The sequence below is a fragment of the Octopus bimaculoides genome, chromosome 9 (genome assembly GCF_046866305.1).
Source record: "Octopus bimaculoides isolate indiv1 chromosome 9, ASM4686630v1, whole genome shotgun sequence".
Lineage (NCBI taxonomy): Eukaryota > Metazoa > Mollusca > Cephalopoda > Octopoda > Octopodidae > Octopus > Octopus bimaculoides.
In genome coordinates this window covers 58,765,492-58,792,991 of record NC_142936.1, presented here as the reverse complement: position 1 = coordinate 58,792,991, position 27,500 = coordinate 58,765,492, and the positions used below count along the sequence as shown (strand labels likewise).

General features: G+C 37.1%; 1 protein-coding gene across 3 annotated transcripts in view; it reads right to left on the bottom strand.

The window, feature by feature from the left end:
- The window catches only part of LOC106871386 (uncharacterized), a 528,345-nt gene that overhangs the window by 9,388 nt on the left and 491,457 nt on the right, over nt 1-27,500 (bottom strand). For all 3 annotated transcript variants that reach the window (XM_052970915.2, XM_089357564.1, XM_089357565.1), the window contains exons 5-6: nt 10,903-11,010; nt 3,670-3,819 (exon numbers count right to left, since the gene is read on the bottom strand). In XM_052970915.2, the coding sequence (XP_052826875.2) occupies nt 3,670-3,819; nt 10,903-11,010 (258 nt within the window). The remainder of the gene's footprint in view (nt 1-3,669; nt 3,820-10,902; nt 11,011-27,500) is intronic.

Below are 27,500 nucleotides of genomic sequence, written 5' to 3'. Positions count from 1 at the left end.
GGGACATTTTATCGATTCTTATTGACGAACTGCTATATAACGGGGACATTTTATCGAACCTTATTGCCGAACCGCTATGTTTACGGGTACATTTTATCGATCCCTATGCCGAACCGCTAACTTACGGGGAAGTTTATCGATCTTTAGTGACGAACCGCTAAGTTACGGGAACATTTTATCGATCTTTATTGCCGAAGCGCTATGTTACCTAGACATTTTATCGATCCTTATTGACGAACCTCTAGGTTACGGGGACATTTTATCGATCCTTAATATTAAAACGCTAAGTTACGGGGACATTTTATCGAACCTTATTGACGAACTGCTAGGTTACGGGGACATTTTTATCGATCGTTATTGACGAACCGCTAAGTTACGGGGACATTTTATCGAACTTATTGACGAACCGGTAAGTTACGGGGACATTTTATCGAACTTATTGACGAACCGCTAAGTTACGGGGACGTTTTATCGATCGTTATTGACGAACCGCTACCTTACGGGAACATTTTATTTATCGATCTTTATTGCCGAACCGCTAAGTTAAGGGGAAGTTTATCAATCTTCATTGACGAACCGCTAATGTTACGGGTACATTTTATCGATCACTATTGCCGAACCGCTAATTACCGAGATATTTTATCGATCCTTGTTGCTGAACCGCTAAGTTACGGGAACATTTTATCGACCTTTATTGACGAACCACTAAGTTACGGGAACATTTTATCGAAACTTATTGCCGAACCGCTAAGTTACCTGAACATTTTATCGATACTTATTGCCGAACCGCTAAGTTACGGGTATATTTTATCGATCCTTATTGACGAACTGGTAAGTTACGGAGTCATTTTATCGGTCTGTACACCCGAACCGCTAAGTTACGGGGACACTTTATCGTTCTCTATGGTGAACTGCTAATTTACGGGGACATTTTACCGATCTTTATTGCCGAACCGCTAAGTTACGGGAACAGTTTATCGATCTTGATTGCCGAACCGCTAAGTTACGGGTACATTTGATCGATCTGTATTGCTGAACCGCTAAGTTATGGAGACATTTTATCGATCTCCATTGCCGAACCACTAAGTTAAGGGACATTTTATCGATCTGTATTGCCGAACTGGTAAGTTACGGGTACATTTTATCGATCTTCATTGCCGAACTGCTAAGTTACGGGGAAGTTTATCGATCCTTATTACCGATCCGTTAAGTTACGGGTACATTTTGTCGATCTCTATTGCCGCACCATAAGTTACGGTCTCATTCTATCTATCTTTCTTGCCGAACCGCCAAGTTACGGGGACATTTTATCAACCTCCATTGCTGAACCGCTAAGTAACCTAGAGACCGATATAATGTCCCTGTAACTTAGTAGTACGTCAATAGAGACTGATAAAATGTCCCCATAACTTTGTGGTTCGGCAATGGAGAATAAGATACGGTGCTGTATGAACATTTAATGTGGTTTTAGAGTCAAGGTTTTGACTGCTATTTCAAGCATGGTGGTATCTCTTAGATACCCTAAATTATGATTTTTATAATAATTATTACCTTTGAGGTTTTTATTCCCATGCTGGCCACCTGATAAGTTTGGTATTTTTAAGTAACAATCTTATACTTATATATATATATATATATATATATATATATATATATATATATATATATTTGTATATATTTATATTTGGGGTTGGTCATATTGCCGGTTAAGCCAATTGTATAATTTGGAGGAGACACATTGTTTAACAAAGTGAAGCTGTTGAGTCCTCACAGCTAAACTGGCAATATGACCATCCCCAAATACAATAACATCTGTTTCAACACACGATTTCACATCAAAAATCTTGCAAAACAAATATATATATATATATATATATATATATATATATACACATACATTGTATATGTATACATCTACAAGTGTATGTATATGTATGCAAATACTCAAATACTCTCTGAATACTTATTGGACCGTTACAGAATTACAAAGCCACGATACGTCTACCACATCATCATCGCACTAGATTTAGACTGATAATGTTAAGACCAACGACAACAGTACACGTGACAGTTACAGTAACCGCCCCCAAAACAAAACAGAAGAATAGAAAAACAGGGAAGATATTTTCTGGGAACAGAAAATGCTCCTCTTATACAGACATAAATTTGTTACATCAACGAAAAAAACAAAAAAAAAACACCTGAGTCCCTTGTTTTCGAACCGTCATGAGAGACATGCCTACTTAATCATTAATCCATACATGGCTTTAAATATAATGAAAATACCTGAAACTTAGAAAAGCTGAATAACATCTTAAACTGGAGCCAGGTAAGTTAAATATGACTTTCAGTCGTAATGCACACAAAACTGTTTACACTAAAAGCTTTTTTTGATACTGAAGACTCGGACTAACAATTGAATCCTCTTTTTCTTCACTTGTTTTTTGTATATCAAACTTTTTACTTGTATTTTGTACGCAAGTATATTTTCAGTTATGGGGGACGCATGGCCTAGTGGTTAGTGTGTTGTACGGGAGAGATTGGTTTCAATTCCCAGACCGCATGGAGCTTTGTGTTCTTCAACAAAATGCATTATCTTGTGTTGCTCTGGGATCACTTCGACATCTAATGCATGATAACACCCAGCGCCCTTGTTCAAAAAACGTCTATTTGATGGATGGAGTGATCTAATGTACAACACAAATCATTCGCGCAGGTCGTGCGGCAAAAGCTCAACACCCATTCGTAGTCTTCGACTGGAGACTTTATTATCGTATTTTCAGTTAAAGTGTATTAAGAAAACATTATCTGAAAACGTATTTTCATATTTTTATTTTCATGCCTAAGAGTATTTTCACTTTAAGTAAAATGGGTTAAACTCAGTTTGATCACACAAAAAAGATATATATTTGTCCTTTATCTTTAGCCTGTTTCACTCATTACACTACGGCCATACTGGGGCACAGCCTTTCAGTTTGCTTTCAGTCAAATGAATCGACCCCAGTACTTATTTTTTAAACCTGGTACTTATTCGATCGGTGTCTTTTGCCGAACTGCTAAGTTACAGAGACATAAACACACCAACATCAGTTGTCAGGTGGTGATGGTGGGGCAAACACACACACACACATATATATACGACAGGCTTCTTTCAGTTTCTGTTTACCAAATCCATTCACAAGGCTTTGGTCGGCCCGAGGCTATCGTAGAAGACACTTGCCCTAGGTGCTACGCAGCGGGACTGAACCCGAAACCACGTGGTTGGGAAGCAAACTTCTTACCACACAAACGTTTTCGAATTTTTGATTATCCCCATGAATTTTAACTTATATTAAATATGAATGTTGATCACATTTTCTGTCTCCATTGTCTACGAGGATGATGGATGCATACAAAACCAAATGTACTGCATATAAAACAAGTAAGATATGGATATCTAAGGTATCTAAGTGACCATTTTATTTACCTTTACATAGCCTACACTTTGAGTTATTGCCCTTCTTACACCTTTTCTTTCATGAATAATAAGGTGGCCACATCTACGCTTGCCTATTTGCATCTGTAAATATCTATTATAACATTCATACCTTTGCATTAATATGCACATATTACATACATACATATACACACATATATAGGCACAAAAGAAAACATAAATCAAATACTTACCACATATAAGAAATATCTCACCAGCAGAGTGGTAATAATATATTTTCTTCGGCAATGGGGTGGTCAGCACACCACATATAGATAAAACTGCAGCTAAAGCACCAAAAGATGCTGCAAACATCATCAAGCCAAGGACAGCGTTCTGCCAATCTATGAAGAGATGGTCAATATAGAATAAATATCATTCTTCTTATATGAATATTGGTTGTTAAGAATTACAGATTGAATGTGAAGAAGTAATCAAAAGAGTGAAATATTTTGTTTCAGCTGTTTATTGATTTGAGCAAGCTATATATATCCTGTGGGAGCTACTAGTATATATGTGTGTATTAATCTGGTCACATTTACCAGAATGGACAGTGGGCAACTTATGAAATGTCTTTTCTATGATAAGTTGAAACAGTGTAAATGTTGAATAGGTGTATAGTACAAATGCTATGAATGCCCCTTTGGAGCTTCTCAGGAAGACTTCAGCATCAATCCAGAAATAAGGACCAGTCTTAAGTCTAACACACACACACACGTATAGAGCAGGACATGGTCATGGCAGATGAAGAGGTATCTTGCAGAGATGGGGACTGACCGGGATTCTGATTGAGGAGTTGCCCAGGAGGACCTAAGGATATACCAAGAAATGGTGTATACAGCAACATGCTGCACTACTGCATGTCCCTACATCTGACCTAACCTTAAGTGTAAGAATATGAACTACTGGAATCAGATTGCCTTAATAGGCTCACATATGTTTTGCCTGTGGTTGAGAAGATTCTGTAGTAATTAGAGACAGAATCCTAACAAGAGACACTTCAGATAAAGCTGAGATTAGGTATGAGTGGTGTGTTCCAACTGAAAGTATTAATGTTTCTGAAAATTGCTTTGACTTGTCTCCCCTGATTTCTGAGGAAGTACCTAAGTAGCAATCTTATCAAATTGACTACAAACTAATGAACTACTTATGTACCATGTGCTGCACTGTTCTATATGTATTAAAGATGTATTCAAAGGTATAGTTACACTTGAATATTTTGCTCTGATAATATTGTGTATATGAGGTTGAAATATTAATATATTAAATTGACTTTCAAGTTTGGTTATAAATCAATGCATTTTGATACCTTTAACAAGAAATGAGATGGAAGAAGTCAGAATTTATTAGAAGCTGAAAAGAATGAGGTAAAATCTTGGATCTGAAGAAACTAGTGGAAGTATGCATTTGCAAAAAGTAGTTGATAGAATTAGTACAGGAATTTATTCATTATTCATTAGTACAGGAATTTATACAAGAAGTGGAGAATCTGTAGAACCATCAACATTTGATTTGTCTCTTCTCACAGTATCTAAACTTAATTGAAATCGTCCATGGACTCTTCTCTGTAGAAGAACAAGCAGGGTATGATACATTAGGCATCTTTTTAAATTATTTAAAACACTTTTATAATTTTTGCATTGATTTTTTATTCACAGCTATGTCTAGCAATAAATGTATAAACAGCTCATAATATCATCATCTTTTAATGTTCATGTTCTATGCTGGCAAGAGTTGAATTCATGGCATGGATTGAACTCCTGGCACGAGTCTGATTGCTATCAATAATTCCCCATTGCTATAACACATATCACTGAGGTTACTTGTATGAACTAGCTATAAATTTAAGTTATTCTTTTCAAAAATCTCTAGAGTAAATTAGGCTGCTTACTTAGAAACATTTTCTATAGTGATGAGCATATGAGACAAATTTACACAGTACAAGATGCTAATCCAGGAGAAGTAAACTTTCTTAATCTTTTGATATTAATCTGACAGAGATTGTTTCTGATTCTATGATACCAATTTCTTGTTTTAAAGCCTTGACAGTCCCATCAAAAGCTATGATAGTTTTAAAGCTATGATAGTTCCATCAAAATTTCATATTAATTTATGTTCCCCAGTGGGGATGAACCCCAAAACCACAACATCACATCATTGTGGAGTGAACAGCTTAAGCACACAGCTTCATCATCGTCATTTAACGTCTGCTTTCCATGCTAGCATGGGTTGGACGATTTGACTGAGGACTGGTGGACCAGGAGGCGACACCAGGCTCCAATCTGATTTGGCAGAGTTTCTACAGCTGGATGCCTTTCCTAATGCCAACCACTCCGAGAGTGTAGTGGGTGCTTTTACATGCCACTGACACGAGGGCCAGTAAGGTGGTACTGGCGACGGCCACACTCGAAATGGTGTATTTTACATGCCATCTGCACAGGAGCCAGTCCATCGGCACTGGCAACGGCCACGCTTGAAATGGTGTATTTTACGTGTCACCTGCACAGGAGCCAGTCCATCGGCACTGGCAACGATCTCGCTCGAATGTATTTTCACGTGCCACTGGCACAAGTGCCAGGAAGGCGACGTTGGTAACGATCAACGGCCATGCTCAAAAAATGTTATTTTGCTAAATTCTTCATTATTTTCAAAACTAATTGAAACAAAGCCAGTGTATTTCAACAGAAAAGAATTAAAGTGATCTAAATTAAAACTTTCCATCAAAATTTTATGCTAATTTATGTTCCAAACATCAGCTTAGTAATTACAAAGTTATTTCACTAAATTCTTCATTATTTTCAAAACTAATTGAAACAAAGCCAGTGTATTTCAATAGAAATATGGTAAAGAAAAGAGTTCCTAAGACAATAACGTAACATTTAGAGGAACTGAGACACAGAATCAAATATCCTGATGAGTGACACACTGAAAGGGGTTTAAATCCATTAACCATGCCTTCATAGCTCAATACCCACTCAGTTCACTGTGTAATTGAGTATATAGGCATTGAGATGGAAATTGGCATAACTGACTACTGTTATCAGCAGGAATATTGAATAATGATTGATTCCTAACATTGGCATATGGACGCAATTTTTGGGAGAAAGATATAGTTAATTGATTCAACTCCAGAATGTTACTGATACTTTAATGAAAGACATAGTTTATCGAGGCTGGATTTGGACTCAGAATGTAAAAGATTATAACCAAATACAAGAAGGTATTTTGTTCAAGACTTTAATGAATCTCACTAGCCATTGCATTTGGAATATATGAAAAATTGATTAACCTGTATTTGAGTAGAAATGTGTGGATGAGAAGTTCACTATCTAACTACGGATTTGAGTTCTGCCCCACTGCATGGCACTTTTGGCAAATGTCTTCTATAATAGCCTTGAGTTGACCGAAACCTTGTCAGTGGATTCAGTAAACAAAAACTGTGTGCACGTGTATGTATCATCATCATCATTATCCTTTAACATCTGTTTTCCATGCTGGCATGTATTGGACGATTTGACCAGAGCTGGCTAGCAGGAGAGCTGCACCAAGTTCCAGTCTGATTCAGCTTGGTTTCTATAGCTAGATGACATTCCTAATACCAACCACTTTACAGTGTGTTCCAAGTGCTCTAAAATAGCATCAGCATGTGTGCTTTTATGTGGAACCAGCATGTGTGCTTTCTATGGGCCACTGGCACAGAGCTGCTACAGGCCAATCTTCTTCATCAGATAGAGTGGCATTAACATTTCTGCTGTTGTGGATGGGTCTTCTTGAGTACAGCGAGGCACAGAATATCTCGATTCTTTCTCATCTCCTTTGCAAGGTACAGTGTTCTGAGGTCATCCTTCAATACTTCACCCCATGTCCTCCTGGGCCTCCCTCTTCCATGAGTTCCATCCACTTTGAGTGATCAGAACTTCTTTATAGAGCTGTCAACATCCATCCGCAATATATATGTGTATGCATGCATACGCGCGCGTGTGTGTGTGTTTGTACCTCTTTGTCTTGACATTGTGTGATAATTGTAAGCAAGTATCAACATCATACAAATGGTGTCATTCATTGCCAACCTTCCTTGAAAACATGCCCAATCATTGGGAAATATTACCTTGCTTGCAAACAGGAGAGAAGTGGCAACAGGAAGAGCATCTGACCATAAAAAATCTGCCTCAACAAATTCAATCTAACCAAGCAAGCATGGAAAAGTGGACATTAAATATTAATGATGATGATGAAGTTTCATTAATATTTCGTGATTGAATCTTACTAAAATGTGTATAGTATGATCTGACATACACCACATGGAGAAGTCATCATGTGATGCACCACTGTACCAATATTTTATGGAATTCACCATTATCAATGAACCAAATCTCTCCAAAATAAAATCTCAATAATACTTAGTTACTTTTTCTACTTGTTTGAATGTTATCAGATAATTTTATTTCTAAATTATTGACATATTCCTTAACCATTTTCAGTGCCATGACATTCAATACATGACAGCTGTAATCAGAAATAGCATCAAGACTCATGATGGCTTTCAGTAATTATGCATTCTTCCTGACATTTTGAGACGCATAAAGCACTTAGGTAAACTTCAGTTGTGCTTCTCTTGGAGAATTTAGATGACATTCCAGGCCTACATTTTCGTTTGCTTGTTGCATCAAAAGATAAATTCTAATTTAAAAGAGATGTGGTGGCTGGGATATTAACTTGCTGATCCTTTTCTCTGTATAATTGCTTGGTTTAATTCTTGATATCAACCCTCTTGAGACTGTCTCTTGTTCTACAATGTAAAATTTCTTTTTAAAAGTATCTAAATGAAAAACCTCCATTAGGATTTTCTGTTAATTTATGTTTCAAACACCAGCTTAATAATGATAAAGATATTTTACTAAATTCTTCATTATTCTAAAAATTAATTGAAACAAAAGCCAGTGTATTTCAATAAAAATATGGTAATAAAACTGTTACAGTGGTCGAAATTAAAACCTTCCATCAAAATTTCATGTTAATTTTTGTTCCAAATACCAGCTTAATAATGATGAAGTTATTTTACCAAGTTTTTTATTATTTTCCAAATTAACTGAAACAAAGCCAGTGTATTTCAACGGAAATATCGTAATAAAGCTGTTTATTGTATTATTCATTAGTCTATGCAAATCTAAGACTTTTATAGGCACTACTGCACGATCTATTCTAGTCATACCTGTTGTATAAGATTCTAAAGCTGCCTTCTAAATGCAAATGTTTAAATATGACAATACACCTTCATACACACAAATATGTTTGAGATCTGAGACAAAAAATAAATTTCTAGAGAACTAATTAAAACCAATGTTATATTTGCAATTAACAAAATAACTTATTATTTCATTTCATATTTTATTTTTAATTACATTTGACAAATAAATATATTTTCTGATTATTTAGAAGTATTATTATTTTAAAAAAAATTGCCTTCCTGTATGATCAGATTTTAATTAAAATTATTACTAAATATATGACAATCTATTGTGTATTTTAAATTTCCTTCATTTGCCCAATAGGGAAATGTAGAAATTTCATATATATTACTGCTGTTTCTGCTACTGCTATTACTCTATTGTCATCATTATCATCATCATTGTTTAATGGCCAGCTTCTATACTAGATGGTTGGTCAGGATCTGATGAGCCAAATAACTATATTGAGCTCCAAAGTCTGCTTTTCCTCAGTTTCTACAGCTGGATGCCTTTCCTAATATCAACCACTTTACAGAGTGTACTGGGTGCTATTTATGTGGCACCAACACTTGTGATGTAACCAAGTTACTTGCAAGCCAAGACCCCTTGATTATGCTGGGGCTGTAGCATTCAGACAGTGGCTTTATGCTAGGCATAAAGAATGATAGAGAAACAGAAACCTCGGCTGGAAATGGAAAAAGGATGGTGATGATGAAGTGTCAGGGCATACCCTCGAGATATAAGAGGGTGAGCATAAAAGAGAATGCAGATGGTGGTTCAGAAAGAAAAGGTTGGTAAGTTTTGCAAGAATGTGAAAGGGAAGTGGAAGATGATTAATGTTTAGCATTTATGTCAGTCATATTTGACTTAAAATGTTCTACTTGTTTTATGCTTAAACTGGTCAGATCCAGCTTCTCACATCTACTCAACAATGTCATTCAAAACAAACATTTACATCAGCAAAATCTCAAAGTTACAAGATAATCCATGGTTAATTCAAAACAATGTGAATGGATAAGTATTACATTTGACAGAATAATCTGAACGCTAAAGGGTTAAAGCTGGGACAGAGGCGACTGAAGAGAATGAACAGAAGTGGAAGTGTAGTCAAGAGGGAATCTCAGTTTAGGGGAGAAGGTGAAGGAAATAGGAGGGGGTAAAGCAAGAGCATACGATAAGTGGAATTAAAAAAAGGGGGTGGGTGTGGTGGGTGGAGAGCAACAGTGTAATAAAACTAAAGATAAATGAGAAGTAGTGAAATGTTGTGAAGTGATGTGGGTAGTTGAAAGACGGATGTTCAGTGACATTGAAGGAATATAAACATCTAAACACTTTTTCATTAAAGGAATATAAACATCTAAAAGAGAATAAGAGTGGGTCGAGGAGGAGGGGGAGGTAATACATAAAGGTGGGCTGGAGATCAACAGCTTAATAAAACTGTAGATAGATGAGAAATAGGGAAATGTGGTGAAGGGTGGGGAATGAAGTGACACAGTGACAGAGATGGAGGTCAGAGGTACTCAGGGTGGATACAAAGGGTTACAATAAAGGAGGGGAGCGCCGATGATTGACAGAAGGTGCTCAGAGTAAAGGAACATTCAATGTAAATATAGTGGAAAGGGTTGGTGCTGGGAGAGCAAGATGTGTGGTAAAGGAAGTGATAGGGTTAGGGACAGTACAGAAATAGGTGGGATGGGAATATGCGCGGCTCTATTCACATACAACCACAGTAACTGATGAAATAGTGCGTAATTCTTTAAATGTAAAAAAGAAAGTTCGACCCCCATGTACACTCACAAAAAAAATCATTTCCTATCTCAGGATTTAAAAAAATACTTTGAAGAGACCAAATAGGGTCACAAATGCAGGTTCTTAGCTCAGTTTTCATGACTTGCAAACGACAGATACATTTTTCTATGTTCCTAAATTAAACATCAGCCTATTACTGGGTAACATTCACAGAAGATCTCTAAATTAATTTTCACATCCAGGTGAACCGAAGCGTGTCCAATGATTAAACGTATAACTAAAAATACACCCAGAAACATATAACACTTGCAATACGCCAATCGTACAAAACTCACTCATTCAACCATTTCGTTCTTACAAAGACAAAATAACCAATAACAACCCTACCCACAACCACACAATGTAAGTATGGACGCACAGAAAAATCAATAATGTATTAAAAGAGCTTACAAGGTTTCTTATCTTCGCAAGTGGCTGGTTCTGTATTTGATCCTGCTGCTATAGTTGCAGTTGCTGAGACATTATTATAACAGGAGTCCCATATGCCAACTGGATGTCCTGAAAATAGATGTAAAAATAAAGTTAGTTTCGCATATAGGACCATGATCAGTTTTGATGTGTAACTACTATTAAATATTACCAGTTCTGATGTTTTAAGCTATTGCCTAATACCTCGGGAGATCCTTGTAATTTCAGTGTAATTCTTGAGAAGCGTACATAATAAAAGCCGAAGGTGATCACATTGACATCTGAACTGATATTTTATTTAATCGATCCCGAAGGTCGAAGTTGATCTCAGAACGTAAAGAGCTGGAAGAATTGTCGCTAACGACTCTGCCTGCTCGCTGCTTTGACTCTTGAAGTCATAATAGAATATACATACAAAATAGAAATAATTCACATGTGATGAGTGTGTGATTAAAAAGTTCGATAGGAAACAATGTGGGTTCTTGTTCGATACTCGTGTGTGGTAGTTTGGGCAAGAGTTATCTACTGTTTCTACTATAGTCTCAATTTACCCAAAGCTGTGTGAGTGGAATTTACTAGGCAGAAGTTGTACGGGTAGGAACCCTTCGCGTTGTGTGTGTGTGTGTGTGCGTGTATGTGTATGTGTGTGTGTGTCTGTGTGTATACACACACACGCACACACGACGAGTTTCCATTGCTATAGTCTGGGGCTAGTGTAAAAGATACTTGTCCAAAGTGCCGCCCTGTGGGGATGAACCCCCAAACCAAAACATCACATCATTGTGGAGCGAACAGCTTAAGCACACAGCAAAAGCTACGCCGTTAGATAAGTTACATAAAAGATAAGTTGAAAGAAAGCCAATGCAATATTTATTTGTATCTTGATAAATAATACATCATCAAAAGTGAAGCAAGTTGGCAAAATATTGATGGAAACATTGATATGATAATCTGGTGACACAGTAAGACATAGAGATGATAGGAATGTTATATAAACAGTATGAAACTATAGGAAATGAATGAGATATGATCAAATATCAATCATATGGTATCTTATGTTAACTGATAAAATGAAAAGAGAATTTAGAATATGAGGTGGTTTTTAGAAAGAAATGTGACTCAAAGAAATGTAACAATCAATAACGATAATAAAACTCACAAAATAACAATAGATACAATATCAATATTAGAAGTTCAGCAAGAGGTGTTGTAGGAACAAACAAAAAAAAAACAGAAAAGAAAAATACAAAACAAAAAGTAAAAACAAACAAAAAACACAAGTACAGCAAAACAATGCAATAGTTACGATGGAAACGATATAAATCCTATAAGGGTGTAATAAAATATACATAAAACTGTAGCAATAACAACGATAACAGGGAAATAGCAACAGAAAAAAAACATTATATATATATATATATATATATATATATATATATATATATATATATATATATATACATACATATATATATATATATTCGCTAAGGATCAGGCTTGTGGAAAGACCATGATTGAAAGTGTATAGCAGAATACTGAGGGTTACATATGCAGCTGCACATAGTCTGTGCAGCAGAAACACGTGTCGGTCATTTTAACTAATTAATTATGCTGTATAATTAACTGCTAAATTAAAAGGAAAAAATTGAAGATTTATCGGTCTCCGCATTCTTTGTAATTGTTTGGAATTTACACGCCCGAAAATATTCATAATCCAGGGAAGCGAATCCAGATTTACCCATCAGACGAATTACAGTGGGATTGCTCATGCTAAGCTATCATTGATGTTAATTTCTACTTGATGTGATTAACCAAAACCTGGACTATGCATGAGAACTACTATGGATAATTTATCCCGATATACTCATCATGTGTATATATATATATATATATATATATATATATATATATATATATATATATATATATATATATATTCTTTCCTTTCCCGAGCGTCTAATAACACCATCCGTATCATGTCCTCACGTTGTTGTTTTTTGTCTTTTTTTGAACCTATATATATAAATTTATATAAATAAGGATAAGATCGATATTTTAAATATTGATCTCATCAAGTGGCCAGCATGGGAATAAAAACCATCAAAGGTAACAATTATTTAAAATTATAATATAGGGTATCTAAGAGATACCACCACGCTGAAAATAACAGTCAAATCTTGACTCTAAAGTTTAGACTCTAAAGTTTAGAGTCAAGATTTGACTGTTATTTTCAGTGTGGTGGTATCTCTTAGATACCCTATATTATAATTTTATATATATATATATATTGGCACTCCGTCGGTTACGACGTCGAGGGTTCCAGTTGATCCGATCAACGGAACTGCCTGCTCATGAAATTAACGTGCAAGTGGCTGAGCACTCCACAGACACATGTACCCTTAACGTAGTTCTCGGGGGAGATTCAGCGTGACACAGAGTGTGACAAGGTTGGCCCTTTGAAATACAGGTACAACAGAAACAGAAAGAACGAGTGAGAGAAAGTTGTGGTGAAAGAGTATACAGCAGGGTTCGCCACTATCCCCTGCCGGAGCCTCGTGGAACTTCAGGTGTTTTCGCTCGATAAATACTCACAACGCCCGGTCTGGGAATCGAAACCGCGATCCTACGACCGCGAGTCCGCTGCTCTAACCACTGGGCCATTGCGCCTCCACACACACACACACACACACACACACACATATATATATATAGCAATAAGTATGGACGATCCCGGGAAACAAGTGCAGGAAGTCAGTAAGCTTCCAGCGTTTATATAGTTAGTATAGACAACAAAAGGTGGGCAATATACGATTAAACGAGTTTATTAACATCGTAAGTTACACTTTTCGTCTCATTGAAATCAAAAGAAATTTCAATAAGCTGACAGTTAGCATACAACTCACGGTTTAGCAACGAAAGTTTCTAAAAATGCGGATAAAGATCCAAGAAAGCAAGGAATGGAACAGGTAAACACGGACTACAGTCGTTTCGTAGCAAAGCGAAGCTTGTTACATAAGTTGTAACATACACAAAACCGGCTTAGCTAATCTTCACGTCCTAGTACCTATAAGTTGTTTACATATGTATATGTGTATATGCGCACACACACACACATTGTATCCATATGACAAACAGATCAATAATTAAACTAAAAGCTAAACAAGGAAATTAAGATGAATAGTAACAAAATGGCGATGAAAGCAACAACGATAACAACAACAACAAAAACAACAACAATAACCCCTAACAAAGGAAGGAAAACTAAAATTGTTGAAGTGGAAGACAAATGAGAATTCGTTAATTCTTACCATTTTTGGTAATGACATTGGCGTTATGAAAGGAAGTTAAAGGATATTCCAACAAAAAATCGGAACTAAGATTCTACTACATTATAGTGCTACCCTTATAAATCAATTGTTATTAGATATGTTTCAATAAAGTCGATAACAACGACAAGAAAAAAGACAAGAAACAAACAAACAACAGAACATTACGAATGTAACAAAATAGAAGAGCAACAGATAGATTATTAACAAGAACAAGCAATTACAGCACCAGCATTAATAATAATAACGACAGCAAGAAAAGACAATGCAACTACATGTTAATATTTTATCTACAAAACAGATGGCAACATTAACAAGACAAAACGTATGTGTAGCTATAGAAGAAAGGGAATAAATCCTGATTACGACATGGAAATTAGATTGAGAAATTAAATAGAAGTCGATTGTGTCTTTCTTTAAAATAAAATTTGCTGAGTAAAAAAAAAAAGAAAATAGAAAGAAAAATGCTTAGTGTTTCATACAATGACACAAGTTAAATTGCCATGTCAGAGAATGAGAACTATGAAGCAAGTGTTTAGAGAGGAGTTTGGGGTGCAGTGGGGGTGAATGGAAAAGCAACAATGCTGAAACGGGGAGAAGTGGATGCACAGATGAATTTGAATGGAGGGTGATAACTGAAAAGACATAGTTAAGAGAATTAGTGTATTTGTGGGGTGAGACTTGATGTATGAGTTGAACAGACATTTTTGAAATATAGTTCAGAATATTTCTGTACATGGCAGCTGTTTAATCCCAGATACAAGAGCAGTATTTCATTGTGAGAAATGTTTGTTCTTTGTAGAGCGTCGATAGCTTCTCACAAGTGATTTCTAGCTCTGAAGTTATCTTTAGAGTTGTAGAACTTCGTTACTTAGACTAAATATTCAGCAAAGACACACAAGCTTAACAAATATTTCTTGTCGTTTCTGAAGAAATAAACTGGTGTACATTATAGATTTTAGCGAGTTTCCTTCAGTCCTTCTCTTGAGTTCTAACAGGATCGGTGGGGCGCTGTCGTGTTATATGATCTACCTTGGGTATTTAAAACCCGAAGAAGTCGATTTCTTTCAAAGCGAATGAGAGACAAAAAAGAATCAACCTCATTAACCAGACAGTAATTTATCAACCCCGCCAAAAAAATTGAAAGCTAAAAAGCAAACTTGACCTCTGTGAAATTTGAACTCAAAGCAGAGGAACGGATATAAGTAATATATTCTATCCGAGGCTTTAACGACTCCGCCAACATGCTACATTAATCAGGGACTTTATACGTAGTTTAACACTGTATTTTCAATGCAGAGCGATGGATAAGCTCCTGGAAAACTATGTTCCCAATACAGGTTGAGTCATTCCCTTAACCTCTTCTTACCGTTCCAGCATGACACCTAATCATATGTAATATATTCTTCACTAGAAGGTGGCAAAACGGAATCGAAACCCGATCATCGGCTTTGTAACAATTTTTCATTGTTGTTTTAAATATGTACACACATTTTAAAACAACAATTCCTCATTAAAGGATTCACAACTTACTTAAGAAATAATCCAAACAGCCACCATGGAATTATGGTAATACAAGTTTCCTTGTGACGAATGTACAAAGTTTCTATATTCTAGGAGAGGCAACAAATGTGCTGCTTATACCTGTCACAAGTACATTACTGGTATCAATGAAGTGAAGTCATTTCAAATAGAGATTGAAATCGTAATCACTCTTCTTTTAATGGCTAATTTACCAGAAGAAGCGGTAGCAGCCATGCTTTTGTGGGGGATCTCTGAAAGTGGTGGAAGGGAGAAGAATCCCTATATTGGATATGCGGTAAGAATGTTTGTAACAAACAAAAACATTCGAGGGTCACATAGAGGTGATATCAAAGTCAAGGCAGTGGACTTAGTTTATTAGGAAGTGACGTCATTGATTTATATCACATGGAAGAAGTATCTTTATCTTTTACTCGTTTCTGTCATTAGACTGCGGCTATGCTGGGGCACCGCCTTGAAGAATTTTTAGTCGAATGAATCGAACTTAGTACTTTTTTAAAACATGGTACTTATTCCATCGGTCATTATTGCCGAACCTCTAGATTATGGGACGAGAAACACTCAACTCCGATTATCAAGGGGTGGTGGGGGACAAACACTGACACAAAGGCATACAAATATATATATATATATATATATATATATATATGTAAGACCTTCTATTTATAAATGTTCTATATTATACACAGCCTTGGTTTTTTTTTATTCCATTAAGAAATCCGTATATTCATATGCTGATGTATGATCTACGTTGGCCTCCTTATTCGCATAATCACCGAACCTGGAACTTTACTGTGGTCTATCTATTGCACTTACTCAGCATTACCTGAAACCTCTGGGTCTAATTGACACCACTTTCGCTCATAACCTATATATATATATATATGTATATATATACGATGGATTTCTTTCAGTTTCCGTCTACCAAATCAACCCACAAAGGCTTTGTTTGGCCAGAGGCTATAGTAGAAGACACTTACCCACGATGCCACGTCACATAGTGGGACTGAATCCGGGACCACGTGGTCGAGAAGCAAGTTACTTACCACACAGCCACGCCTATGCTAATATTTATTTACTGAGACACAAGACAGGAAAAGGAAGTAAAAATGAGATCGCATAATCTTCAATGATTTCCCAGTGTGAGTAACAGAATATCTAAAGAGATATATTTCCGAGATTCCAGGATCCAGTTTGCTAATACCTCACCACTTTTCTCTACACAGTTTGCCTCTGGGACTGTCATAATTAAAACGGCTATTCTTAACTGGACGTAATTTTTTGTGAAATAAAGGCAAAAGCCAATAAATCATTGAATGAACACATGAGACAAACAGCAAAAGTATTGATATCAAATAATCAATTATTTATCAACCGGTTTTGATTTCAATAGCAATTTTATGGCCAGCCAAATATCGTCAATAATCCAAAGCAAGCAATGTCACAAACCGCTATTACAATTGCTGCTGCCAACTACAAATAGCAGCAGCAGTACTTTCGCCGCCGCCGCCGCTACTACTACTACTACTACTACTACCACTACCACCACCACCACCACCACCACCTCTACTACTACTACTACTACTACTACTACTACTACTACTACTACTACTACTACTACTACCACCACCACCACCACCACCACCACCACTACTACTACTACTACTACTACTACTTTAATTGCTACCGTTAATGTTACTACTCCTACATTCATGGTTAGCTATTGAGCAAGAAGATTGCATCTACGGACAGTTTCATTAGCGACCGTTTAGAAATGCCTGTCTGAAAGATTTTCTTTGAGCTTGTAATGTTGATAATCCTGGGACGTTGTCGTGATGCGCTAAATCGTACGAGATGACAGAAGCTAATTTCCTCCACAACTATGATTAATGGTTCTGGTGTTTGTTGTTTAGTCCCAGCTTAGCCCTCGTCGGACAGATCCATTTTCAAAGCATTCCAGCCTTGAATATCTCGTCTTTTCCCTTTGGGCAGGGAATCCAGAATAACATTATCAAATATCATAAAAATTTCAGGCTTAATACATTCTGACAGATTCGAAAATGAATTTGCTAATTGTTATAATATTTTGTCATTAGAGAATATCTTTCTGAAAAATGTGTGTTTATAACACTCTCGATTCATTAAGGTGCAGGGACGTCGAGACACCCCATTAAATCAAGTGTGTTAAGAACATATATTCGTCAGAAAGCAGTTCTTCAGTAACGAAATATAACAGTGATTGATATATTCGTGTTTGAGTCTCTTTGAACGCATTAAAAATGAATAGGTGTTAGCGTTCTTGTTCTCTCTGTTCACTGTACATTTAACCATTTATTCTCAAAGTGTCCTTTCTCAAATGGTGGGGGTGGGTGATTTGAGGAAGATTTGGCTGCTATTTTTACCAGGTCTTTCGATCACACAGAACACCCTCCCCGCCTTGTTAGTTTGTAGTACTAGAGTTGTAGCACAGTGGTGTAGTCTGCAGATCTTTCTCTTGTTAGAATTGAATTCTTTTTTTTATTGATGATGTGTGTCAATAAGTGATAAACTAAACTGATTCCAAAACGAGAACAGTGAGATAATCCGCTTGTAACTGGATATCTATGGGAGATATTCAGCTCAACATCATAATCTAGCAAACTACTTTGTAATCTTACAATCGTTCCTCTTGATATTATCTTACAATTGTTGCTTTTACAATAATTCTTTTGTGTGGATACAGACGATAACGTTGGATTTGAATTTATAAACAATAGAGAACCATCGCGCTATCGATGCTATCACTCACCTCCTTAATAATTCTTGCTCCAAATTTTGGCACAAGGCTAGCAATATTAGGGGAGGAGGTTAGTCGATTGAATCGATTACGGTGCTCGATTGGTACTTTATTAAATTGGATTTCGAGGGATGAAAGACAAAGTTGACTTCAGCTTGAATTGAACTGAGAACGTAAAGAGCTGCAGGACACTCTAACTATTGTCAGCTCGACACCTGATGTTTAGGACTTAGGTCTGTCATGAGCCCTACGACTCCGAAGGTCGGACCTTAATCCGGTTTCAATGGCATATGAATGAGATTACAATATTCCTCCCTACCCCTGAATGGGACACCGGTCATTCACAGGGTTAACCTCCCTGTTATTGCTGGAATTCATTTACAGCTGAGTGAACTGAAGTGAAGTGAAATGAGGTGTCTTGCACAAGAACACAATGTACCACCCAATCTGGGAACCGAAACCACTATCTTATGATCGTTAGAACGCCGGAAGACTGTGGCATTGTTCCGGCTCAAATACCGCCGAGGTTAGCTTTGCCTTTTATCGATAAAATAAGCACCCGCCAAGTATAGAGATCGATGTAATTGACTAACACCCTCCACCCACAAAAAATTCAGGCTTTGTGCCTGTAGCAGTAAAGAAAAAAAGTACTACCTTTTATCTTTTTCAGTCATTAGACTGCAGCCATGCTGGGGCACCGACTTGGAGGATTTTTTAATCGAATGACTCGATCCCAGTCCTTATTTTTTAAAGCCTAGTACTTATTCCATCGGTTTCTTCGTTACGGGGACGTAAATACACCAGCACCGGTTGTCAAGCGACGGTGGGGGTCAAACACCGACACAAAAATACACGCACAAAACACACACAGAATATATATATATATATTTATATACGACGGGCTTCTTTCAGTTTCCGTCAACCAGGTCCACTCACACAGCTTCGGTTGGCCCAAGGCTATAGCAGAAGACACCCAAGTTTCCACGCAGTGGGATGAACTCGGGACCATGTGGTTGGGAAGCAAGCTTCTTACCACACCGCCGCGCCTGCGCCTTAGAATTTTTTTTTTCATATTAGTTTTTCTAACTCATTCCATTAAACTAGACTTCATCATTCACATATTAAAACATATTGATTCTTCATCGCTGGTTTTTATCAGCACTCGATCTCTCATTCTTTCCCGTACCCCTCCTTCTCCACTTTCTCTTTCTCCTTATATCTTCCAATGTTATCCTGCACAAACTGACAAGCTAGTTAGGATCCAAATTTGATTCAATTTTATCTCATCTGTTTTCTTTTCTCTCTATTGGTCTATTTAATTTCACTATCAATTTTGTCTATACCTATATCTGTCCGCTGTTCTAATAGAATGTTTAATGTACGTGTCATATGATTCTATTTATGCACGGTATTCTTTGTCTATTAGTGACACACACACACACACACACACAGACACACAGAGACACACACAGACACATACACATACACATACACACACACACACACACACGCACAGACACATACACACACACACACAGACACCGACACACACACACACACACACGCACACACACACACGCACATCTATGTTTGGCTTTAAATATCACACGGGTATTGTAAATTACTGCGATTCTTTGATACTATCTTTGATGCTGGTTAAATTTACCGTTTTTGGTATTGTCGATTCTAACGAATTAAAAATTTTCGTGCATGTTTTCATTTCGTTTTATTTTCATAATTCATTCATCAACATTTAAAGGTTATGTGAAATTGGTTCTCAGTTATAAGTTCATACTGCTCTTTTGTATTATTTTTGTGTTTCATGTGTGTGTGTGTGTGTGTGTGTGTGTGTGTGTGTGTGTGTGTGTGTGTGTGTGGTGTGCGCGTATATTTATTATATATATATGTATGTCTGTGTTTAGGTTTGATAGATGTAGGATAAATAGAACACTCTGTTTATATATCTATCTATCTATCTATCTATCTATCTATCTATCTATCTATCTATCTATCTATCTATCTATCTATCTATATATATATACGGCTTATGTATATTAAATGACATATGAATACACACACATACACACACACACACACATATATATATACATACACACACATACACACACACATATATATATATACATACACACACACATAATTTAATATACACAAGATTTAACTGTGAGTTACTATAATTTTCACATTCTAAAAGTACAATAGCTTGACGAGTTTGTATGGCGTGCTATGTACTATTGTGCAATCTTCCAGGCTTTATAGAAGCTCATCCGACTGTTGAACTATAAGTGCATGAAACTTATAGGGGCTTGTATTTAAATCCAGTGTTTATTAAATGATATTTATCTCTCGTTGCATGGAAGTATACTCTCTCTCTCTCTCTCTCTCTCTCTCTCTCTACACACACACAGCGAGGCATGTATGCATACCTACGCACACACTCTCTTTTATTTGTTTCTACCTTACATTTTGTATTCTAAACCAGTTCTAGAGTAAACAAGAACAAAAAGCTTGGTATTTATATTTCGTTCTTTTCATTTCACTTCTTTTAAAATCATTTTTGTAATTATTAAAGTTTCTCAATAAAAGAATATGGCAGACATGCTGACTAAAATGTCAACACCAATAAAAATCATTACAACATTAGTAGCAACAATACTGACCAACAATCTAAACAGCAACAATGTTAATAGTAAAAATAATGATTTTTCTTTTCCACGGGTACAACATCATAAACTCTGAGTACGATGCATTCGATTAAACCGACCGTTTATTATATTACATGGAATTATTTTATAACCACCGGAAATAGAACAAGGTAATGTTGAACGCAATCAGATTTGAAGCTATGATATAAATAGACGAAATTAAATAATTTAAGGTAATTTTCTCCGGTGTTCTACCGATTGTGCTATCGATCATAGTTATAATTTCATGATCATGATCATCATCAACAACAACAGCAACAATAATAATAATAATTATTATAATTCCCTGATGCAGTACCAGGCACTGGCTCTCTTGGCTTCTAATCTTAGCCCATTGGAAGTGTAATCATGTACATGTTTTGTCTTGGTATAAAAGATGGGTTACAACAAATATTCTGCTCAATACCACAGATTTGCTTGTCAGTTGCTTGACTTTAACCTGTTGAGCATTCCCCTTAGTGGCTGATGATATGTACGTCTCTGTCCATCATCCGTAAACAAATCTTGTTCAGGGACCTTTTGAACGGAATGGGTTACTTGACCTGAAAAAAATCTTCAATAGGCCTCACCTGCAATGTCACGCGTTATCTTGTTATGAGATCATCATGTTGCGCACATATGGTTGTGATGCATGTGCCTGGTGTACCCTTGTCAGACGGGTAGTGATGATGGGGTTATTGGGCTTCGTATAATTTGTACCCAAATGTTACTTTGATGACATGCATTGCTCTCTCAATAATAATGATAATAATATTTCTAATCTTGTCACAAGGTCAGCAATTTTGAGGGAAGAAGGAAGCTGGTTACCTCAACACCAGTGCTTAACTGGAACTTATTTTGTCGACTCTGAAAGGATGAAAGTCAGAGCCGACCTCGGTGAAATTTGAAGTCAGCACGTAAAGACTAAGAAAATACCGCTGAGCATTTTCCCAGTGTACTAAACTGATAATATAATTAACCCTGCCATTTTCGGGAGGAGACTAATGGATTACATCGACCCTAGTGCTTGACTGGTACTTATTTCATCGACCCCGAAAGGTTGAAAGGCAACGTCAACCTCCGTGGAATTTCGAACTTAGAACATAAAGCCTGAAGAAATGCCGCCAAGCATTTTATCCGGTGCGGTAAAACAATAATGATATTAGTTTCAAATTTTCACACAAGGCCAGCAATTTCGTGGGAAGGGATAAGTCAATTACATCGACCCCAGTGCTAACCTCGAAAGGCTGAAAAGTAGTCGACCTCGGCAACATTTAACCTCAGAACGTAAAACCAGAAGAAATACCGCCAAGCATTCTGTTCGGTGCGGTAAAATGATCATATTAATAATTAGAAACTGCCGAAGTGTGAAATATGGAATTAGAGATATAAAGTATGTGAAGACCTAAAACAAAAATCAGTCCCGAGAAATGGTTAAAAAAAGATGCTGATAAAAAAATACATTGTCGAAATTCCAGAACACAACACAGACAAGAGCATTATTAAGTAGTGCATATATATATATATATATATATATATATATATATATATATATATATATATATATATATATATATATATATATATATATATATATTGCATAGAACAATCGATAATACAAAGCCAAAACAATATACTACAAGTTACCCAAGGTGTATAGAGCTGCACTCGGTCTTGCAATGAAAGGGGTCAATAAAAATAAAAAGCGATTGTTTACCATTCCAATTGTACCACTTACAAATGGAATGATAGACAAATTTCCACATATGCTGTTGTAGTATTGGACTCGACCCGCATTTTGCCACATAGAAATCACAATTCAATCATGTGCTCAACCGAGATTTTATCCAATGAACAGCCGTTGTTCACGTGATAATTTTATAGCCTGAATAGAACGAGGCCTACAAATACAGCTAAATTGAGCGCCCAAATCTCAAAGTGGAAATGGCTGCTTTTCACAGCTGCATGTTCAACCTGGAATGATCGAAGAAGAGGACACACCAAGGACCCCAATATGTATTTGATATGTAAAAAATAGTCCAAATGTTGAATTTCTAACAAAGACTTTCTTTACGTGTCATATTATGCTGTTTCATGTGAATATTTTCATTAATTTGTATTGAACACCATTCCTATTAACGTAACGAATAAATTCTTTTTCAATCCATAAAGAAGCCTTCTTTTGTTACACCATAATATCTTCATTTTAGTAATTTGGTCCGTGTATATCTTTCACGTTTGGAAGATATCCCTGGGGTCAGTGTTGATATCTTCCAAAGCAGCAATTATCCTTGGACATTTGCATGTAAGCTTGCTATGATGTAACTAATTCTTTATAACGTAAGAAAAGAAACTTTTGAAGTGTATCTCAGATTGCAAATAATAATTATTATAATGATTTCTTTCAGCGATCTCGGTTACAAATTAATGGAACAAGAACACCCCTACATATTTGTAATTATTGTGTATGCCCAGGACAGATCAAAAGCAAAGTCGACCCCAGTACATAAAGAAACAAAACTAAATGTAACAGACTTGTCTAGCACTCTACCTCTACCCGAATCGATGAAATAGTAATATAAATCAATAAAATTAACCGGAAGGGTGATCTGTTTTGTTTTTGTTGTTCTATTCTAGATTTCATAATTTATTTATAGTATAGAAGTGATAATGAAGTAGAAAACGTAAACTCCCAGTGAAGTAAGATCCACAAACACGGTTTAACTGATGGTCGAAGCTACATCCCTTGCGTTGCTAATATCATTGAAAAACACTCACAAAAAACGATACACTTCATCCATAAACCCAGAGTGCTTTTGCTTCACCCAAATGACTAATTTTCCTTTCGTTTAACATGATGAGAATGATGATAACGATGATGACAGATCTTTGTAAGGGATGTGTATATAATTGTTTATTATTAAATTCAATATAGCGAGGTAATGCCTCGTGGTCTTCCTTTTCAGTCTATCCCATACTGGCAATGTTGAAACATAGCTAACTATGTAGAGAAATGTGTAAGACGAGAGATTATATCAAAAAAGAAGGATTAGATGTTAGGGGTAATCGGCTCACGATCGTGAAGTCGTGAGTTCGATTCCCGGTGGCGTGTTGTATCCTTGAGCAAGACATTTTATTTCACGTTGCCCCAGTTAACTCAGTTGTCAAAATTGAATTCAAAGGGTCAGCCTTGTCACATTATGTGTCATGCCTTCAGAACTACTTGAAGGGTACGTGTGTTTCTAGAGTGTTTAGCCATTTGTACGTTAATCTACAGGCTGTTCCGTTGATGGGATCTTTGAAACCTTTGTCGCCGTAACCGATGGAGTGTCAGTACACACAGAAAAAAAAAATGGGTTTAGAGTTTAGCCAAGGATTTGTGGGGGTCAGTTACAACAACAAAGGAGGGGAAAATGAAAGAGAGTCGGGTATGAGTGTAAGGTGGGTGTTGGTGGGAATGGTTTCAGATTTAGAGACTTCAGAGAACAACGAACCTTCAGCATAGAGAGCCGACAAAGTATATACCATGTTTGAAACCAATCATAAAGATTGGCTGTTTGGCACCAATCATAAAGATCTATGAACATAGAAATGATCAGCAGTGACCAACCGTGACCAAATTATCATCTTTTTAAGAGTATGTCTAGGACTGCATTATCGAATATCTTTTGTATTTATTTGATTGGGTGTGATTTGAATGTTATTTGGGTGCTGCATTTAACAGTAGTGTCTCTGTAAAGGTTCTCTTGTTGGGGAGTAATGGATTGTCATTTAGTCAGCTGGCTTTGGTGAATCTGCTGTAAACTGTCTCTTTCCTTCCTTCCTTCCTTCCTTCCTTCCTTCCTTCCTTCCTTCCTTCCTTCCTTCCTTCCTTCCTTCCTTTCTTTGTTTCTTTGTTTCTTTATTTCTTTGTTTCTTTGTTTCTTTCTTTTCCCTTCTTCCTTCCTTCTTTCCTTCCTTCCTTCCTTCCTTCCTCCCTTCCTTCTTTCTTTCTTTCTTTCTTACCATCCATCCATCCATCCATCCATCCATCCTTCCTTCCTTCCTTCCTTCCTTCCTTCCTTCCTTCCTTCCTTCCTTGCTTCCTTCCTTGCTTGCTTGCTTCCTTCCTTCCTTCCTTCCTTCCTTTTTCCTTCCTTCCTTCCTTCCTTCCTTCCTTTCTTCCTTCCTTCCTTCCTTCCTTCCTTGCTTCCTTGCTTGCTTCCTTGCTTGCTTGCTTGCTTCCTTCCTTTTTCCTTCCTTCCTTCCTTCCTTCCTTCCTTCTTTCCTTCCTTCCTTCCTTCCTTGCTTCCTTGCTTGCTTCCTTGCTTGCTTGCTTCCTTCCTTCTTTCCTTCCTTCCTTTTTCTTCCTCCCTTCCTTCCTTCCTTCCTTCCTTCCTTCCTTCCTTCATTCCTTGCTTCCTTCCTTGCTTGCTTGCTTCCTTCCTTCCTTCCTTCTTTCCTTCCTTCCTTCCTTCCTTCCTTCCTGCCTTCCTTCCTTTTTTCCTTCCTTCCTTTTTCCTTCCTTCCTTCCTTCCTTCCTTCCTTCATTGCTTGCTTGCTTCCTTCCTTCCTTCCTTCCCCGTCTCTTTCCCCTTCCCCATCTCCTTTTCACGCACACGCACACGCACACACACTCACTAGGTGTATGTATATCTGTACACTGTTTCAGACATATGAGCATATTATTAATGCGAAACACACAGTTGAATGAGACATGGTTGGCAAATCCTTCTCCATTACTCCCCCCTCCCCAGCTGAAAAGATACTTTCAAAGTCTCTGTTCATTAGAAACAGTGCATGACTGATGTAAACAGATGAATGACGTCTATGAAGTTTCGGTATAATCTGCATAACTACGATGTACCAGTCTGATAAAAAATGACAGTGAGAAAATCATTAATGTACCGAAAGAACACGATGACGATGATGATGATGATGATAATTATGACGACGACGACGATGATGATGATGGCGTTGATGGTGTGCAACCTTGTTCAGCCCACCTTGTGGGTGTTTTTTGAGTTTATTCCACAGTCCACACTAAACTTATATAACTTGTATAATAGGCGTAGGCGTAGCTGTGAGGTAAGAAGCTTGCTTCTCAAACGCATGGTACCGGGTTCAGTCCAGTCCGTGTGGCATCTTGGCCAAGTGTCTTTTTCTATAGCCTCGGGCTGACCAAAGGCTTGTGAGTAGATGTGGTAGACGGATACTGAAAGAAGCCTGTCATATATATATATACATACATACAAGGTTTTGCAGATAAATTGAGACCAATTTTAAGCAGTTGACTTAATGGGTTTAACATTTCATTTTTTGATAAAACCTTGCTTGCTTAATCCTCCTCTTTATTTTTCAGGTAAATAGCGAACTGATTCGACTACAGAAAGCCATGGAACAACAAAATCGTTCCGTCATTGTTCTGGCGCGCACCGAGCACACTGCCAATAAAATTGTCAAGTTGATGAAGCTTCAGAAAGCAGCAGTTTGTCGTATGTATAAACAATTTAAAGAAGAGGGAAAGACTGATAGAAAAGAACACAAGACACGAAGTGATTCCAAACGCAATCCAAAGTTACTCCCTGACCCCAAACGCTCGACGAAGTCAACCTACCAATATCCATGACAACTCTTGCAAAGAAACGCAATGTGTTCCTTTCGACGGTGTCCAGAGCTGTGAGCAGGAACCTTGGCATGACTAGCTATGATTACGACCCCATCACCTCGTAAAGGCCAAGGCCAAAGCAATCAGAGCTGAGAGATGCCCAAAGCTTCTGTCATTCATCAAGCATCAAGGTGCAGGAAAAACTCTCGTGTTTGTGGACGAGAAGTTCACTGTGGACGCTGAAGTGAATCGCAGAAATCGGGTTATTGCATGCAACCTGACAACCCCACTGTGTTTGAGACTAAGAATCTGCCTCTGTGACGGTATTTGGAGCAGTGGCGAGTGATGGAAGTGTCATAGATCCACAATTCATTGAAGTTGGCTTGAGGATCGGCACAAAGAAGTATCTGGACATCCTGAAGAACTCTCTGTTACCTTGGATAGACCAGAAGTTTGGGTGCTTAACCAGGATTCTGCACCATGCTATGGGTCAAAAGCAATACAGGCCTTCCTTGGTGAGAAGGTGCTATTTTTTTGTGAGGGCAACATCTGGCCCAATAATAGCTCAGAACTCAACCTCCTCGACTAATTTTTATGGGGCATGCTTCAAGCAAGGGCCAATGCTTCACTATACTCGAGTGTCA